The 18,858-nt window shown below is 56.3% G+C and overlaps 1 protein-coding gene across 2 annotated transcripts; it reads left to right on the top strand.

Annotated features, from left to right (window-relative positions):
• Positions 1–456: 456 nt before the first annotated feature.
• TADA3 (transcriptional adaptor 3) lies at positions 457–18,375 on the top strand. 2 transcript variants are annotated; one of them, XM_048858073.2, is made up of 8 exons: positions 472–1,047; positions 2,019–2,269; positions 2,585–2,690; positions 4,853–4,994; positions 5,470–5,573; positions 5,670–5,779; positions 14,842–15,027; positions 15,096–18,375. In XM_048858073.2, the coding sequence occupies exons 1-8, from the start codon at positions 841–843 to the stop codon at positions 15,286–15,288; spliced, it is 1,299 nt and encodes a 432-aa protein (XP_048714030.1). In that variant the 5' UTR covers positions 472–840; the 3' UTR covers positions 15,289–18,375. The 2 variants fall into 2 exon arrangements, with proteins under 2 accessions (XP_048714031.1, XP_048714030.1); XM_048858074.2 differs by lacking the exon at positions 14,842–15,027 and having other exon boundaries at positions 457–1,047.
• Positions 18,376–18,858: the final 483 nt, after the last annotated feature.

Genomic DNA, 18,858 nt, shown 5'->3' with positions numbered 1-18,858 from the left:
GGTGGCGCCCAGCCAATGGGGATCGAGTATGGCTGCCCTGGGCTACGGCGGCCGGAAGGGCCGAGAGGCTCGTTGCGCCGCCGGAAGTGCTGTGGGAACCCCCCTCCCCCGGCGTCGCAGTGGTAGCGGCCGCCTCGCCGAGCGGCGCCGTCTCCCTGGACCCGCGATCGCGGGCCGCGGCCTGAGGCCTCCGCAGCTGGGCCCAGGCCCCCGGAAGCGCCCCCGCGTCCCGGGCCCCCCAGCGCCCCCCTGGCCCAGCCCGGCCCCCCCATATCCCAGCGGCCCCCCAGCCCGCCGCCCCCCCGGACCCCCATATCCTGGTCCCTCTGTGTCCCGGCCCCCCATATCCCAGCGCCCCCCAGCCTCGCCCCCCTCGGCCCCCCGTATCCCAGTGCCCCCCTAGCCCAGACCCCCCAGGCCCCCAAACCCTGGTGCCTCCGCGTCCCGGCCCCCCCAGCCCAGACCCCCATATCCCAGTGCCCCCCCAGCGCAGCCCCCCCAGGCCCCCATATCCTTGTGCCTCTGCGTCCCGGCCCCCCATAGCCCGGCCCCCCCAGGCCTCCATATCCTGGTGCATCTGCGTCCTGGCCCCCCATATCCCAGTGCCCCCCCAGCCCAGCGGCCCCCCCCAGCCCGGCCCCCATAGCCTGGTGCCTCTGCGTCCCGGCCCCCCATTGCCCGGTGCCCCCCCATACCCTGGCACCCCCTGGGCCCCCATACCCTGGTGCCTCCACTTCCAGGCACCCCCATAGGCCAGCGCCCCCTGGCCCCCATACCCTGGTGCTCCCCCCTAGCCCGGCGCCCCCAAACCCCAGCGCCTGGCGCGCTCGCGGCTGGGCGATGAGCGAGCTCAAGGACTGCCCACTGCAGTTCCACGACTTCAAGTCGGTGGATCACCTGAAGGTTTGCCCGCGTTACACGGCCGTGCTGGCCCGCTCTGAGGACGATGGCATCGGCATCGAGGAGCTCGACACGCTACAGCTGGAACTGGAGACGCTGCTGTCCTCAGCCAGCCGCAGGCTGCGGGTGCTGGAGGCAGAGACGCAGGTCAGGCTCCCTAGTTCCTCGGGGCGGCCTGGGGTACCAGGGTGATGGGCATGGGGATGCCAGGCCACCCAGTACAGCTGCAGCTGGAGTCCATCGGTCTTGGCTTCGCGGCCCTTTGCCAGGGACCATTTGGGCTCAGGAGGGAAGTCCCTTCTATGGCAGATGGAAGAGGTACCCCATATCTGCAAAGCTCCCCCCACTTCACGCACAGCCCATTTGGGGTCTGCCAATCCATGGTGCCCATGCCAAGAGCCGCTTGGGGGCAGTGCTGACCCAGCAGCAGGGGGTAGATCCTGTGGGCTTCAAACAAGCCAGCTGTGGAATGGTTAACATGTTGGGGTTTGATGAGTTGTCATTACTCTTCAGAGTGAACACTATAACAGAGTCCCAAGTAATGTCACAAGTTATTGGGGTGGCTGAGCGATGATTAATGGCCAGGGCCTTGTGCTATACAGGAGGTCAGACTGCATGATTTCATAGCCCCCTCTGGCCTAAAAGGCCAAGAACCTTTGCCTTGTGGTAACGGCTGCAGCTGGGTCACTGCTTGTTGCTCTGTGGGTTGGCTCTGACCGGGAGGCCTGTTAACTTGTTTTCTCTGTGCCTGGAATTGCTTCATACAGGGGCTAGCCCCTGTTTTGTCCAGTGTGCCATCTCCCCAGTACTGGTTCCTCCCTCCCATGGCAGACAATGCCACAACAGAGCCCTGCTTGCTGCCAGTCTTGCAAGTCTGCCCAGCCTGTTTCCCCTTCCTTCTCTCTCTGTGGGTTGTGCTCCCTGTGAGCTGCAGAGGGATGCCAGCTGCCAGGGAGAACAGAGCTTGAGGGGAAAGGGGATGGGGGGGACCCTTAAAGGGCAGGCACGGCTCACTGAGGGCAGGAGTCCTGGATGGAACTAGACCCTTCCCTTTCTGCTCCTGGTTCTGGGCGCAGCCAGCTGTCTGTCTGGTGTGACACAGTGCCATTCTCTTTCAGATTTTGACAGACTGGCAGGACAAGAAGGGGGACAGGCGGTTCCTGAAGCTGGGCAAAGAGCACGAACTGGGCACCCCAGTTAAACACGGAAAGCCTAAGAAGCAGAAACTAGAGGGGAAGGGTGGCCATGGCACAGGGCCCGGCCCTGGGCGGCCCAAATCCAAGAACCTTCAGCCCAAGATCCAAGAATATGAGTTTCCAGACGACCCAGTTGACATGCCTCGGATCCCCAAAAATGATGCCCCAAACAGGTATGGGGTATCTGTGCGAAGCGACACTGAGAGAGTGGGGGTGGAGACAGCTGGGCACAGTGAGCAAAGGGACACTGGGGGGTTCCCAAGGAAAACAAACTCATTTCCCTGTTGCTCCTGGTCAAAGCCACCAGCTGCGAAGCTGAATTGGAGCTTGGATGGCGTGAGAGTGAAGTCTGGTCTGGCACTGAGCCATCCTAGGGCACAGAATCCATCTCCTCGGTAGAGGAGCAGCCACAGCTCAAGTCAGCGGCTCTGTGCCAGGCTTGGGGTGGCCCCCTGCTCTCTGAGTGCCTGCTTTGCTCTGCCCTGCAGGTTCTGGGCTTCGGTGGAGCCCTACTGTGCTGACCTCACCAGTGAGGAGGTGCGAACCCTGGAGGAGCTGCTCAAACCCCCGGAGGATGAGGCTGAGCACTACAAGGTAAAGACCTCGGCGCAGCCACCCTCCAAGCCCCCACGCTATCCTCCTGCTGTCTGGACTCTTCAGTCCTCTACCTTGCGGTGGTTGTCGACTCCACTGGGGCGAGGCACGCAGCAAAGGCCTGTGTTTGTAGGCCGTTCCCTCCCCTCTGGATCCAGGCAGGGCCACGGGGCCTCTTGTCTGTGCTCGGGCAATGCAGGCTGGGTGGGACCAAGCTGAGCTGGAGGCTGTATTCTCCGAAAGGCCCATGCTGCTTTGCCCCCGTTCTAGGGCAGCAGAGCGGCGCTGGGCTCTCCATGGAATACAGCAACCATTTCGGTTTCATTTCCAGGGCACTAAGTGGCCCAGGCCTTGGGTATCTGAAAGCTCGTCCCCTGCTCCAGCACTTGGGCCTCCCTCTGCTTTTCAGACACAATCTAACTGCCTGCTGCAAGGGGCAGGAGACAACCTGTGGCACTTGCGGCTGCAGGATCTGAACGAACCCAGATCTCTGCATGCTGCAGGCCATGCCCAAACCTCCTTCCTGTGCTGTGCCAGGCCCTGGCCCAGCAGATTGTTTTCAGTGAGAAACCCCAGCGGAGAGGGAGGGCAGGGACAGTTAGTCCATGAGTGCTCAGATCCCCCACTGGGCAGCGCGGAACGAGAACCTGGCTGGAGCAGTGGGCATTGTGGAAGGGAGAGGAGAGCAGTACATTTGGTATATTAGGATATTGTCACTGCAGCTCAGCCCTGTTGTGCTGCCCTCGAGGCCGGACGTGGGGCCGGAATGCAGAAAGTCACCTCAAAATGGCACGGCCAAGCCCCACATCTAGAGAGCCTAGGGGAAAGCTGCATGCGCAGCCTTACCCCTGCCTTGGGCAAGCTCAGATACCACCACCAGCAAGAAGGTCCCAGACCAGGGGTTTCTCTCTAAGTGGCGACAGAAATGTGCAGCATCTCTGAGTGCTCAGCACAGCTCTGGGTAGGCTTGAGGTCACCCAGGACTTGTGTGCAGCACCATGGTGGACAACTGAATCAGGGAGACGAAAATGTGCTAGCCTCTGGAGGGGTTTAGTGTTAAACTGCAGCGTTACAGCAATCAGTGCAAATGCCTCTTAATCTGCTGCCGCTTAATGCAGCGAAAGCCGTGGCACCTGGAGACACAGTTTGTGTCCACTCCAGGGAAAATGGAGTCTGAAATATACTGACCACTTCCAAATCGGTGGCAAAGCAGAATTTCTGGGCCGAAATACCTGCTTTAACAGCGTTCAAAGAGTGCCTGTCCCAAACGCCGAACAATTCCCCCCCCTTTCATGCAAACAGACACACTCACTGGTCCCACTGCTTCAGGCAGGAGATGCGTGGGACACTACCCAATGGCTGTGCAGAGTCAGGGGTGGTACAGGGCTGCAGAGAGGAGTATGAAAATCCAGACCTTAGTGAGAAGCAGAAGTCCAGGGGGCCAGGACCCTGGCCAGTACTCACCCGCTGCCCTCCCAGCTCACACAGCGAGAGCGCCCGAGCACCGGCCCAGCTGCCTCTCTGCCCCACGTATGCGTGCAGGAGTGACAAATGGAGTCCACGACGCTCCTTGTGTAGCATAGGCGGCAGCTGGCACCTGGCTCTGCTTGTGCTGGTCAAGCCGGTAACCTCAGTGCGTGCTGTGCTGGGGCAAGACCCGAGCTGTGAGGGACACTGCCCACGCGTGCTTTGCATCTGACCAGGATCCATCATACCTGAGCTTCCCAGAGCTGAGATCAAGGGGAAGCTCTTCTTTCTTGTGTGCAAGTGCTCTGGCAGAATCCCTTGCAGCTGTCTGTCAGTGCGGGTGTGTCACACGGTAAAGGGGGAGGAGAGCCCCTAACCCAGCCCACTCCCCCCAGCCTTGGCAGGGCAGGAGCTGGGACTGCCATGCTGTGCCCTTCCTCAGGCAGGAATTCTGAAGCTCTTGGCATGTGCCCAAGGAGTGGCCCTTACAGGACATGCATCTGCTCTCTGCAGAGACTTCCGGCAGGGCTTGACCACAGCCAGCTGGCACTGTGAGTTGCTTGGCACTGCTCGTCAGTGTGGGGTGCAGAGGGCAGCATAAGGCCATGCTCTGCCACGTCTCTGGTGGGAGAGGGGCTGCAGGGGCTCTGAACCCAGCTCCCTGAGCTCCTGCTCTCGCTGTCCTGCTGTTGTAGATCCCACCTCTGGGGAAGCATTACTCTGTGCGCTGGGCCCAGGAGGACCTGCTGGAAGAGCAGAAGGATGGCACCCGGGCAGCAGCGGCTGCTGACAAGAAGAAAGGCATCCTGGGACCACTAACGGAGCTGGACACAAAAGGTGCCTCTGCTCCCCTTCCCCAGGCAGCACCTCCATGGAGGCACTGAGCGACATGTACTGGGGAGGGGGGGGTCGTCCACGCCCAGCACTAGGGGGGAGAGTGGAACTGGAGGGTTTGTCCACGCCCAGCACCGAGGGGGGCAGGGGGTTTGTCCCCACTAGTACCGATGGGGGTGTGTGGGAGGGGGTGGGGGGGTTCGTCCACACCCAGCACCGGGGGGTGGGAGGCAGAGGGGGTTCGTCCATGCCAGGGGGAGGGGGGGCTGTGGTTCAGGCACGCCCAGCCCTGACGGACTGGTGTGGGGGTAGGGGTATGTGCCAGCCTCACCCATGTGGCTGGAGAGTCCCCGGCCCTGGTGCAGGGCGGTGGGGGACATGCCAGCCTCACCCTGGGCAGCTGGGGAGTCCCAGAGTGGAGGCTGTTAGGCCCTGTTCTGCTGCAGCCACCGCTCTGCTCACCGCTTCCTTCTCGCAGATGTGGATGCACTGCTGAAGAAGTCAGAGTCCCAGCAGGAGCAGCCCGAGGACGGCTGCCCGTTTGGGCCCTTGACGCAGCGCCTCCTGCAGGCACTTGTAGAGGTGAGTGAGGCTCCGGGGCGACCCTGGCTGCCGTACCCCGTGGGGCGTGGGTCCCAGCAGCTTGAAACTCATCTTTCTCTCCTTCTCTGCTGCTAGGAGAACATCATCTCGCCCATTGAGGACTCCCCGATCCCAGAGCTGGTGGGCAAAGACTCGGGAGCTGACGGTGCCGGTACTTCACCCCGCAGCCAGAACAAACCCTTCAGGTGAGGAGCCCTATGCAGCCAGCCTGGTGGGCTGGTGGCCTGGCCAAGAGGCTCTTGTCTGCCTGGGAAACTGCTCCAGAACCTGGTCTGAATGTGCTGAGGTGCCCCCCAGGCCTGGGGTGGGTGCGCCGGGGCTGTAAGGGAAGAACATAAGAATGGCCAGATTGGGTCAGACCAAAGGTCCATCTAGCCCCGTATCCTGTCTGCTGACCATGGCCACTGCCAGGTGCCCCAGAGGGAATGTACAGAACAGGTAACCGTCAAGTGATCCATCCCCTTGCCCATTCCCAGCTTCTAGCAAACAGAGCCTAGGGACACCATCCCTGCCCTTCCTGGCTAATAGCCATTGATGGACCCATTCTCCATGAACTTATCTAGATCTTTTTTGAACCCTGTTATAGTCTTGGCCTTCACAACATCCTCTGGCAAAGGGTTCCACAGGTTGACTGTGCGTTGTGTGAAGAAATACTTCCTTTTGTGTGTTTTAAACCTGCTGCCTATTAACTTCATTGGGTGACCCCTAGTTCTTGTGTTATGACAAGAAGTAAATAACACTTTATCTACTTTCTCCACACCAGTCATGATTTTATAGACCTCAATCATATCCCCCCTTAGTCGTCTCTTTTCCAAGCTGAAAAGTCCCCTGTCTTATTAATCTCTGGTCATATGGTAGCTGTTCCATACCCCTAATAATTTTTGTTACCCTTTTCTGAACATTTTCCAATTCCAATATAGCTTTTTTGAGATGGGGCGACCACATCTACAGGCAGTATTCAAGATATGGGCGTATCATGGATTTATATAGAGTGTGACAAAGTTCCTGCTCTACCTTGGTGCGTCTTGCGCTTATTGGCAGATTTGCTCGCCTGGAGCTTCACGGCAGCCCTCAGCTTGGCCGTTTTTCTGAACCCACAGTCCAGGTCAACTCCTCCTGTGTCTGACCAGGAGTGGGAGGATTTGGGGGGAACCCGGGCCCGTCCTCTACTCCGGGTTCCGGCCCAGGGCCCTGTGGAATGCAGCTGTCTAGAGTGCCTCCTGGAACAGCTGTGCGACAGCTCCAACTCCCTGGGCTACTTCCCCATGGCCTCCTCCCAACCCCTTCTTTATCCTCACCATGGGACCTTCCTCCTGGTGTCTTATAATGCTTGTACACCTCAGTCCTCCAATAGTCCACATTCTCACTCTCAGCTCCTCACACGCACACCACAAACAGAAGTGAGCTCCCTTTTAAAACCCAGGTGCCGTGATTAGCCTGCCTTAATTGGCTGCAGGTGTTCTAATCAGCCTGTCTTAATTGTTCTGGAACCTTCCCTGTTACCTTACCCAGGGAAAAGGGACCTACTTAGCCTGGGGCTAATATATCTGCCTTCTATTACTCTCCTGTAGCCATCTGGCCCAACCCTGTCACATATCCCCCCCTCTGCCCAACACTATGGGGTTGGGCAACTTGGGACGTCAGGCAGTGTACTCGTGACAAGCCATCTGTATTGCCATGGTGGCTTCCAGCCTGATGGTGTATGGTGAATTGGAAAAGTTGTAGGGACAGGAGCCATCTGGTCAACCTTGTGTTCTTCTCTTTATTTCGCTGCATCCACTGGAGGGGTGCATGGTCAGTCACAAGGGTAAACCGTTGTCCCAGAAGGTAATAACATAGTGTTTCCATGGCCCATTTCACAGCTAGGCACTCTTTCAAGCTTGGCATACTTCTGCTCTCTCTGCAGGAGTTTCCTGCTGAGGTAGAGGATTGGGTGTTCTTCATCTCCGACCATCTGTGATAGGACAGCTCCCAGTCCTACTTCAGATGCATCTGTTTGTAAAATGGAATTCTTTGTTGAAGTCTGGGGCTATAAGCACAGGGTTACTACAGAGGGCTGTCTGTAGATCCATGAATGCTCTCTCTGCGGCATCTGTCCACTTCACCATGTCTGGACCCCAGGCTTTTATCAGGTCTGTCAGGGGACTTGCTCTGGTAGCAAAATGGGGAATAAATCGTCGGTAGTACCCCACCACACCCAGGAATGCCCAGACTTGCTTTTTCCGATTCGGCTGGGGCCAATTTTGGATAGCCTCTAGTTTTAGTTGGGCTTGACCATGCCCCTTCCTACAATGTAGCCAAGGTATTTAGCCTCGGCTAGCCCTATAGCACACTTGGCTGGGTTGGCTGTGAGGCCAGCCTGTCTTAGCGTGTCCAGAACTGCTTCCACCTTTCCTAAGTGGGTTTTCCAGTAGGGGGTGTGAATAATCACATCATCCAGGTATGCCGCTGCATAACTGGTATGGGGCCGTAGGAGCTTGTCCATAAGACCCTGGAAGGTGGCAGGTGCCCCATGCAGTCCAAAAGGAAGAACAGTATACTGAAACAGACCCTCTGGGGGTAGAGAATGCCGTCTTTTCTTTCGCATCTTTGGCAAGGGGAATCTGCCAGTATCCTTTTGTTAAATCAAGAGTGGTCAAAATCAGGCATTGCCCAGCGGTCAACTAACTCATCGATACGAGTTATGGGGTATGCATCGAATTTGGATATCTCATTCAGCCAGCGAAAGTCATTACAAAACCTAGTGGTGCCATCGGGTTTGAGCACCAACACAGTCAGGCTTGACCATTGACTGTGGGACTCTTCGATGACTCCCAGCTCCAACATCCTTTTTACCTCTGACTTGATCTCCTCCCTTTTTGCTGCTGGGACCCGGCAGGGCCTTAAAGTTACCTTTGCCCCAGGGTCTGTGATAATATGGTGATATGCTTCAGTGGTCCGGCCTGGTTTGGTTGAAAACATGTCCTGGTATCGGTTGATCAACCGATACCTCCTTCTTCTGGTTTGGTGTCAGATCAGTGGATATCCTGATCTGCTTCTGCATACTATTTCCCTGGATCAGGGTCTCTTGGGCCACTACACACCCTCTCGTTGGTGCCAAGGGTTTAAGAGGTTACTGGGATAAATTTGTTCTTGTTTCTGGTGTCCTGGCTGCAGCACCTTGTAGGTTACTTCCCCCACGGGTTCAACCACCTCATAGGGCCCCTGCCATTGGTCCAAAAGCTTGCTTTCTGCTTTGGGTGCCAACACCGTCACCCAATCCCCTGGTTGGAACGGTCGGACTTTTGCCTGGCGATTGTAATGGGTTCGCTGGGCCTCCTGCCCCTTTTCCAAATGTTCCTGTACAATAGGGGTGACCCGGGCTATCCGTTCTCGCATCTGCAACGGATGGTCAATTATATTCCTCCCCTCACTGGGTTCCTCTTCCCAGATTTCTTTTGCAATATCTAGTATGCCACGGGGGTGGCGTCCGTATAATAATTCAAAGGGGGAAAACCCAGTTGAGGCCTGAGGTACCTCCCGGATTGCTAACATAGGTAGGGTAGTAGGGTGTCCCAATCCTTCCTGTCCCAATTTACCACTTTCTACCAGCCCATCGGTCTGCGGATGATAGACTGAAGTTCTCAGGGTATGTATATGGAGCAGCATACACAGGTCCTTCATTAGCTTAGACATAAATGGGGTACCTTGGTCTGTTAATATCTCCTTTGGTAGCCCCACTTGGGCAAAGATCCCCACCAACTCTTTAGCTATCGTTTTAGAGGCCGTGTTCCGCAGGGGGACGGCTTCTGGGTAGCGAGTAGCATAATCCAGAACGACAAGTATATATTGGTGGCCCCAGGCTGTCTTCTCCAGGGGTCCCACTAGGTCCATGGCTGTTCATTTGAAGGGGACCTCTATGATGGGAAGGGGTACTAAAGGTGCCCTCAAGTGGGGATCGGGACTGTGCAGCTGACACTCTGGGCAGGACGCACAGTACCTCCGCACTTCTTCATGTACTCCGGGCCAGAAGAATCGTCGCAGGACCCGTGCCAGGGTCTTCTCTACCCCCAAATGCCTCCCAAAAAGATGACTATGGGCCAGACTTAATACAGTATTCTGGTGTTTTTGAGGTACTAAGATCTGCTGTACCTTCTGCCCTGTACTGGTGCAAACTCGGTATAAGAGATTCTTCTTCATTATGAAGTAGGGTCCTGGTCCCTGGGTTTTCCCTTCCATGGGGACCCCATCTGTTTCGGTCACCTCCTTCCTAATGTTGTCGTACCTTGGGTCTTCAGCCTGGTCCCGTCCAAAATTTCCTCTCCCGGGGCTAATCTGCCCGAGATCTAGGGGGCCAGTCTCTGTTGCCTCTACTGATTCAGAGGCGTTAGGGTGTGGGTCAGATTCGGGTGCTTCTCCCTCCTGGGTGGCCTCCTTTTCAGCTGGCGCCTTTCGGGGCCGCCTACCTACGAGAGCGACCCTCTGGCTTTAGGCCAGTATTCGGGTTCCCAAGGCCTTAGCTTCCCTTCTTTCCCTTTTTGTCTTTCTACGCTGTCTTGGAGTGGAGAACAAATCTGGGGATATTTCAGAGAAGGTTGGGGGCTGACAGTCTACTGTGGATGCCTCACTACTTTCAGGGCTTCCCCCTTTCTCCAATTCCCCTACCGGGAGTAAGTCTCCAAACCCTGGGAAGTCCCTCCCTATGAGCACTGGGTATGGGAATTTTGGGACTACACCTGCTGCTACCTCAGTAGTGTTCCCCTGAATCTCTATTTTTTACTGGGATGGTGGGGTAATAACCAACTGTCCCATGGATGCATGTTATCCCCGTACGCTTAGCCCACAGCAGCTGACTGCGCTTCTCGAGCTTCCCCGAGACAAGCGTGATAGCACTCCCCGAATCAGCCAGTGCTGTGGTCTCTACCCCATTTAGCTTCACTGGTCTAGTGTACATATGTGGGGTTAGTGAGACCCCCACAAGGTGGATTAGGGAGCATGGGTCTGCCCAGTTCCCCAGGTTACACTGCATAGGCTCCTCGGCATTGGGACACTGCAGCTATGTGTCCCCACTCCCCACAGGCGTAACGTCTCTATGGAGTCCTAGGAGTTCCCTGGTCTCTTGGTTTGGGCAGTCTCTGCTTTCAGCTGGGGGTTGTCTGCCGCAACCTCTTCAGGCAAATCATAGTAGACCTTCTGGGCCTCCCCACACAGGAATGGAGCGAGGATGCCAGACCACTGTTCTCAGGGCCAAGCCTCCCGCAGGGCTGTCCTCTCAAAGGCCAGGAGGTATGCCTCTACATCATCCTTCCGCGTAATTTTCTGCAGCCAGTTGCTGGCCCGCATGATCTGCGTCCCATCATGGCCGTGGTTCAGCTCTGTAAGGGCCTTTACCTGGTTTATTAGTTCCCGCAACATAGTCCGGTCTTGAGCAGCCTGGTCCATCAACAGGCGATTAGTCTCTTGCTGCAGCCTCACTGCCTCCTATTGGCCGGTTGCCTGGACACTAGTAGCCTCCTGCTGGGCAGCCGTGGCTTGTATCAGTGTCCGCACCACCTCCATTGTGGTGAGAAAAAATAAAAATAGACCTTCTTCCCTTCCCCCCCCCCCCCACCAACACCTTCCTCCTCCCGCCACGCTCATGCACACCAGATCCCACTGCTCACACCAGTTGTGACAAAGTTCCTCCTCTACCTTGGTGAGTCTTGCACTTATTGGCGGATTTGCTCGTCTTGCAGCTTCATGGCAGCCCTCAGTTTGGCCATTTTCATGAATCCACAGTCCAGGTCAACTCCTCCTGTGTCTGACCAGGAGTTGGGAGGTTTGGGGGGAACCCGGGCCCGCCTTCTACTCCGGGTTCTGGCCCAGGGCCCTGTGGAATGCAGCGGTCTAGAGTGCCTCCTGGAACAGCTGTGTGACAGCTACAACTCCCTGGGCTACTTCCCCATGGCCTCCTCCCAACCCCTTCTTTATCCTCACCATGGGACCTTCCTCCTGGTGTCTGATAATGCTTGTACACCTCAGTCCTCCAGCAGTCCGTGTTCTCACTCTCAGCTCCTCACACGCACACCACAAACAGAAGTGAGCTCCTTTTTAAAACCCAGGTGCCGTGATTAGCCTGCCTAATTGATTCTAGCAGCTTCTTGATTGGCTGCAGGTGTTCTAATCAGCCTGTCTTAATTGTCTCCAGAAGTCATTATGTCATTATGCAAGGTAGCCTATTTCCCCTTGTTTTTTCCTACCCCTTCCCCCCCCCCAGATGTTCTGGTTTAACTTGGATTTAAACTTGGAGAGTGGTCAGTTTGGATGAGCTATTACCAGCAGGAGAGTGAGTTTGTGTGTGTATGGGGGTGGGGGGGTGAGAAAACCTGGATTTGTGCTGGAAATGGCCCACCTTGATTATCATGCACATTGTAGGGAGAGTGGTCACTTTGGATGAGCTATTACCAGCAGAATAGTGAGTTTGTGTGTGTGGTTTTTGTGAGGGGGTGAGAGAACCTGGATTTGTGCAGGAAATGGCCCAACTTGATTATCATGCACATTGTGTAGAGAGTTGTCACTTTGGATGGGCTATCACCAGCAGGAGAGTGAATTTGTGTGTGGGGGGTGGAGGGTGAGAAAACCTGGATTTGTGCTGGAAATGGCCCAACTTGATGATCACTTTAGATAAGCTATTACCGGCAGGAGAGTGGGGTGGGAGGAGGTATTGTTTCATGGTCTCTGTGTATATAATGTCTTCTGCAGTTTCCACAGTATGCATCCGATGAAGTGAGCTGTAGCTCACGAAAGCTCATGCTCAAATAAATTGGTTAGTCTCTAAGGTGCCACAAGTACTCCTTTTCTTTTTGCGAATACAGACTAACACGGCTCTTACTCTGAAACCTGTCTCCAGAAGGTTCCTGATTGTTCTGGAACCTTCCCTGTTACCTTACCCAGAGAAAAGGGACCTACTTAGCCTGGGGCTAATATATCTGCCTTCTGTTACTCTCCTGTAGCCCTCTGGCCCGACCCTGTCACAAGAGGTAGTACAATATTTTCTGTCTTATCTATCCCTTTCTTAATTTTATTTATTTAGTGTGTGCATAGTCGTCTAGCCATTCCCAACATTCTGTTTGCTTTTTTGGCTGCCGCTGCACATCAAGTGGATGTTTTCTGAGAACTATCCGCAATGATTCATAGACTCATAGATGGACCATTATGATCATCTAGTCTGGCCTTCTGCACAGTGCAGGCCACCGAAGCTCACCCATCCACTCCAGCAATAAACCTCTCACCTATGTCTGAGCTATTGAAATCCTCAAATCATGGTTTAAAGACTTCAAGGCACAGAGAATCCTCCAGCAAGTGACTCGTGCCCCATGCTGCAGAGGAAGGTGAAAAACCCCCAGGGCCTCTTCCAATCTGCCCTGGAGGAAAATTCCTTTCTGACCCCAAATATAGCGATCAGCTGAACCCTGAGCACGTGGGCAAGAATCACCAGCCAGATACCCAGGAAAGAATTCTCTGTAGTAACTCAGATCCCACCTCATCTAACATCCCATCACAGGCCATTGGGCCTATTTACCATGAATAGTTAAAGATCAATTAATTGCCAAAATCATGTTATCCCATCATACCATCTCTTCCATAAAATTACCAAGTTTAATTTTGAAGCCAGATAGGTCTTTTGCCCCCACTGCTTCCCTTGGAAGGCTGTTCCAGAATTTCACTCCTCTGATGGTTAGAAACCTTCGTCTAATTTTAAGTCTAAACTTCCAAATGACCAGTTTATATCCATTTGTTCTTGTGTCCACATTGGTACTGAGCTTAAATAATTCCTCTCCCTCTCTGGTATTTATCCCTCTGATATATTTATAGAGAGCAATCATATCTCCCCTCAACCTTCTTTTGGTTAGGCTAAGCCAAGCTCCTTGAATCTCCTTTCATAAGATTTCATGGATTTGTGCTGGAAATGGCCCAACTTGATGATCACTTTAGATAAGCTATTACCAGCAGAACAGTGGGGTGGGAGGAGGTATTGTTTCATGGTCTCTGTGTGTATATAATGTCTTCTGCAGTTTCCATGGTATGCATCTGATGAAGTGAGCTGTAGCTCACGAAAGCTCATGCTCAAATAAATTGGTTAGTCTCTAAGGTGCCACAAGTCCTCCTTTTCTTTTTGCGAATACAGACTAACACGGCTGTTACTCTGAAACCTTTCATAAGACAGGTTTTCCATTCCTCGGATCATCCTAGTAGCCCTTCTCTGTACCTGTTCCAGTTTGAATTCATCCAAGATCTCTTTCTTGAGTTGTAACAGCTAATTGAGACCCCCATTATTTTATCTGTATAGTTGTGATTGTTTTCCAGCGTGCATTACTTTGCATTTATCCACATGGAATTTCATCTGCCATTTTGTTGCCCAGTCACCCAGTTTTGAGAAATCCTTTTTGTAGCTCTTTGCAGTCAGTTTCGGATTTAACTATCTTGAATAGTTTTGTATCCTCTGCAGATTTTGCCACCTCACTGTTTACCCCTTTTCCAGATCAGTTGGATATGTTGGATATGAATATGTTGAACAGCAGTGGGCCCAGTACAGACCCCTGGGGGTCACCACTATTTACCTCTCTCCATTCTGAAAACTGACCATCGATTCCTACCCTTTGTTTCCTATCTTTTTAGCCTGTTACCGATCTATGAGAGGACCTTCCCTCTTATCCCATGACAGCTTACTTTGCTTAAGAGCCTTTGGTGAGGGACCTTGTCAAAGGCTTTCTGATGATCTAAGTACACCATATCTACTGGATCCCCCTTGTCCACATGCGTGCTGACCCCCTCACAGAATTGTAGTAGGAGCAGAGAAGAAACTTCTCTTCTCATGTCTACATGCGTTGAGGAATTGCTCAGGGAGAAGTTAAAGGGTTAGAGAGCCTGGTGTGTTCAGCCCCTGAGCAGAACTCTCCTGTCCCCTCTGAGATCCAGTGCTCTAGAGCCTGGGCTCTCCTGTGCCTGGCAGGCAGCACCAGAGCCAAGGGAGAGGAATGGGCTCATACTCTTGCCGAGTTGGACTCGGAAGCAGCCAGCCTGTGGGTGAGATCTGGGTGGGGAGCCTGGTTAGTTCTCACTGCCTCCTTTCTGGAGTGAGGGCCAGCCCTGCCCGCCCCTGGGCGGAGGGGAGGGGACAAAGGGAGGGCCGGCCGGCTCTTTGCTGATCTAGCAGGTGTGCTGCTGCAGTAGCCGGGGTGGTGGGCTGCCAGGGCCTCACAGAAGCTCCCTTCTCTGCCCCTTGCAGCGTCCCCCACACCAAGTCCCTGGAGGGGCGGCTCAAGGAGGAGCTGATTGCCCAAGGCCTGCTGGAGTCCGAGGACCGCCCCCCCGAGGACTCGGAGGATGAGGTCCTGGCAGAGCTGCGCAAGAGGCAGGCCGAGCTCAAGGCGCTCAGTGCTCACAACCGGGCCAAGAAGCAGGAGCTGCTCAGGTGGGTGTGGGGCCGGAGGTGCTGGCAGGAGGCTAGGCCACAGCTGACGGCTCTGCCTCTCTCCCCAGGCTGGCCAAGGATGAGCTACACAGGCAGGTTCTGCGGCAACGTGTACGCGTGGCTGACAATGAGGTCATGGACGCCTTCCGCAAGATCATGGCGGCACGCCAGAAGAAGCGCACGCCCACCAAGAAGGAGAAGGACCAGGCCTGGAAGACCCTGAAGGAGCGCGAGAGCATCCTCAAGCTCCTGGATGGCTAATGGGGAAGTGCCTCAGCCTGCCCTGTCTCTCCAGACTGCCTGCACAGACCGCTCCTCGCCGGGGACAGGGAGGCTCCGACCCCGGGCCTTAGCAGTGACTTCCCTGGCCTTGTCTCAGTGGGGCTGGGCACAGGCTCACTCTGTCTGCCTGGGGCCAGGCTGGAGGGGTTTGCCAGGCCCTGGGGAGGCAGAGCCCCTATGTGTGTCCCCACCTGCGGCTCTGCACCTGGTAGCACCTCCCTGAGCAGCTCCCTGGACTCCCCCTTCTCCCCGGGGTGCTCAGCTTCCCCGTATCTCCCTTCACTACTATGCTGTGCAAGGTGCGCTCTCCCTTCCCAGCCCCCGGCGGGCCTGCTCCCTGCAGCAGGTGATCTGCAGGGGCGGGTGCTGTGTAGGGCTGGGCCAGGTCCCTTCTCCTAGGCCTGTTCTTTGGATCCCTGCTGCAGCCAAGGGCACCAGAGGGCTCCCTCATCCGTCTGCCTGTAGGCAGCGCTCTTTCCTTTCTGGCCTATCTGGCTGTAGATCTAGAGCACTTGTCTGGCTGCAGGCGAGAGCCATCCATCCGCCCCAGGACTACACAAACACAGCTGCCTGTCTAGAAGGATCACTGGTCCCGGCCTCTCTCCTGGTCGCATGGGCAAGGGCAGGGGCTGACCAGCCCTGCTAGCATAGCCCCAGCCTCCAAAGGGCCTGAAGCCAAGCAGGGAGCTGCTGCCTGGAGAAACCAGGGTTTGGGTGCCCCCCACGTGCCCAGTTGTGAGCAGCAGAGAGTGCTGTGACCCTGGGAACAGCCCAGCTTCCCTTTCCGGGTGCAGCTGGGCCCTGCTGTTATTCTTGGAAAGCCGTGACAGCCCTGACATCAGCTGCGCTGCAGCCTCCAGCCCCACTGCCTGGGGCGCCTCCATGGGGCGGGTGTGTAGCTCCGGGGAGTGGGGAGGATACAGACCTGCTGGACAGTGCATCTCTGTTCCATTTCCAGCTCAGTCCCCAGGTGCGGCGGGAGCTGCCAAAGCAGGGGGCTCTAGCTGTGTCCCTGTCCCCTTCCCCTGGGTGGGGGGCTGGCCCCTGTGGGAGTGGGGCTAGAAGTGCGGCTAGAAGTCTCCATGGCTGGAGGCTGTCCAGCCACAGGAGGGAGCTGCCGAAGTGCGATGGGAAGTTGAGGCCCGAAGGGCAGCCCCTCGCTTTGCCTCAGGCCAGCGCAGCAGTGGGGGTGGGCATGCAGCAGAGCAGAGGGGGCCTGAGGCAAAGGGGGAAGGAACGCTCCCCTGCTGTACAGGTCGTGCCAGAGCAGTTCTGGCAGTGCTGGGTGGGCAGGAAGACGGTAGCAAATGGAGGGGCAGGGGCTGGCTGAAGTGCAGGACCTGGATCTCTGCCTCTGCGCAGGGAGGGCCCCGCTCCACCTGGGGCCCCTGCAGTCCTGCACTCAGCTGCAGAGGTGCCCCCTATGAGGCTTGCCCCTTGCGGGGAGGCACAGGCTGTGCCTGGCTGGGAGAGCACCTTAGTCCTAGCTTGTGGAGCTCCTTCTGGCTGTAGTAGCCGTCTCCTGGGAGGGCAGGGACACCATGGCTGGGGCTGTGCCAACTGGGCAGAACCCAGAGGGATTGAGCTGGGGCCAGGCAGGGGTCCTGGGCTCCCCTCTGCTTAGCGGGAGCAGCCCAGTTGCTGCTGAGATTTGAGGCTCTGGGGGTCTCAGCACCAAGGCTGGGTCAGGCCTGTGCTGGGGGTGCCGCCTGCTGGGCTCTGCATGAGAATGACAGCTTTTAGCTGATGGGGCAGGGGAGGGATGAGGTGGGCCGTGCACCTGTCTCATGTCAGTGCCCCGCACCACTGCCCGTGGGTGGGTGCTCTCTGCACAGGCCCTGCCAGGGAGTGGGGGGCTGGAGAGCAGAGACCCTCCAAACCTAGCTGCTGCCCATGGGGTGGGTGGGGAAGCTGCTACTTGCCTTAGTGGGGTGGGCTGGAGTTCTGCCAGCCCTGTGGGTGCTCTCTCCAGTCCAGCACTGGGCACCTTCTGGGCTTCCCGAATGCCAGTTGTCTGCCCCCTGGCCTCCCCCAACCGAAGGTGCACAAGGATAGGTTCCAGCCAGGGAAACCTTTGTTTTCTCTCCAGCGGTTTCTTCACTCACCTCCCTGTTCGCTGGGAGACTCTGGGGCTGGCTCTTGGGCCCGCTGGTCTGGGGGGTGGTCAGAGGGTCCTTGCACCACTTTCTCTGAAAGCTTGAATGGTCGTATCAGGGCATGGGAGCAGGTGAGGCCTGCTCCAGCCCCTGGCCATGATGCCAGCAGCTCTGGGAGGTCCCTGTTAGTGGGCTAAAACCGGAGCAAACCTATCGGCTGACACACACGCAGGAGGGTTTCCGTGTCATTCTGGCTAGGGAGGGAAGTGTGCCAGCTGAAGAGCTGGGACTATATTGACTAGTTGAAGGGGAACCCCCAGGGTCTCCCTGGCCTCTGCAAAGCACTGTTGGGGGCGCTAGGCTGCTGGAATTCTGTGAGCAGCTCAGTCGTGGAGTGGGACTTCCAAAGGGCCTCAGACAGGGCCGGAGCCAGAAACCCCCGCCTAGGTTATCCAGTCTGGCAAAAGGTGGGGAAGGCCTGAGGCCATGAGCACGGTCAAGCTATGGCTACATGGAGCTGCCTCGGTGGCTCACGGACTTTTCTACGCCTGCCTCGCTCCCCACACCCTCTTCCTGAGAGGACAATTGTAGAGTTGGAAAGTTCTTGGCCCATGGTTGGGTCCGAGGCTGGGTGTTCAGTGTATTTATTAGCAAGCGAGAAATTTAGCCATTGTTGCAGATGACACCAAATTATTTAAATAAAGATGGTGAAGACTGAAAGGAGCCTGTGGGGGTCTGACCAGCCAGGAGACCAGGCGACCCACTGGCAGATGGCAGTCAGAGCTGACAGACAAATGAACATTGGCAGGAATAAGTCAACCTGCTCACTCGCTGTACAGGGCTCTCAAGGAACTGTAATGACCCAGGGAAAAGGCCTGGCTGTTTTTGGGCCGGGTCAGTGGAAGCTCTGCTCCGTGTGCAGCCGCAGTGAACAAGCAAATAAACAGGTGGGATACGCAAGGATGAAAAAGCCTCCTCTGGGATGCTGTGATCAGTGCTAGTCCCCACGTCTCCGCCAGAACGCAGCAGGAATCAAGGGGCTTGGGCAGAGGCAACGCGAATGGTCTGGGGCTGGAAAGCCCCCAGGCAGAGAGCCTGAAACACTTGGGCCTGTCTCCATTAGAGAAGAGACAAGGGGGGAGCGGATTAAGGTGGCCTGGGGAATGAATGGGCTAGAAAAGGCAGAGTGGGCACTGCCGTTCTCCCTCTGTCCTGACAGGAGAACCGGGCGTTTCGGGACTGGCAGGTAGCCCGTTTGCAGCAGGGAGGAAAGACCTGGTCAACCCTCCGCTGTCCAGGGCTGATGCCTCCGTAGGCTGTAACGGGGCCAGGAGGGAGCATCTGGGAGCATGAGAGAGAGAAGGGCCCGCAGCCTGAGGAGCTACGGGGAACCCCCCAGGGCAAGTTGCCCTGGGCCTGGCCCGGCCCGGCTGGCTGGTCCTGTGCTGCGTGG

Source organism: Caretta caretta, chromosome 7 (genome assembly GCF_965140235.1).
Source record: "Caretta caretta isolate rCarCar2 chromosome 7, rCarCar1.hap1, whole genome shotgun sequence".
NCBI classification, from domain to species: domain Eukaryota; kingdom Metazoa; phylum Chordata; order Testudines; family Cheloniidae; genus Caretta; species Caretta caretta.
The sequence above is the reverse complement of the archived record's forward strand: the minus strand, read 5'-3'. Positions and strand labels throughout refer to the sequence as shown.

Bases quoted from the DNA above. Each gene is read 5' to 3' on its own strand.
- TADA3 (XM_048858073.2), top strand. From the start codon at position 841: ATGAGCGAGCTCAAGGACTGCCCACTGCAGTTCCACGACTTCAAGTCG. The intron at 2,691-4,852 runs GTAAAGACCTCG...CTGCTGTTGTAG, and splicing joins ATGAGGCTGAGCACTACAAG to ATCCCACCTCTGGGGAAGCA. The intron at 5,574-5,669 runs GTGAGTGAGGCT...CTCTGCTGCTAG, and splicing joins TCCTGCAGGCACTTGTAGAG to GAGAACATCATCTCGCCCAT.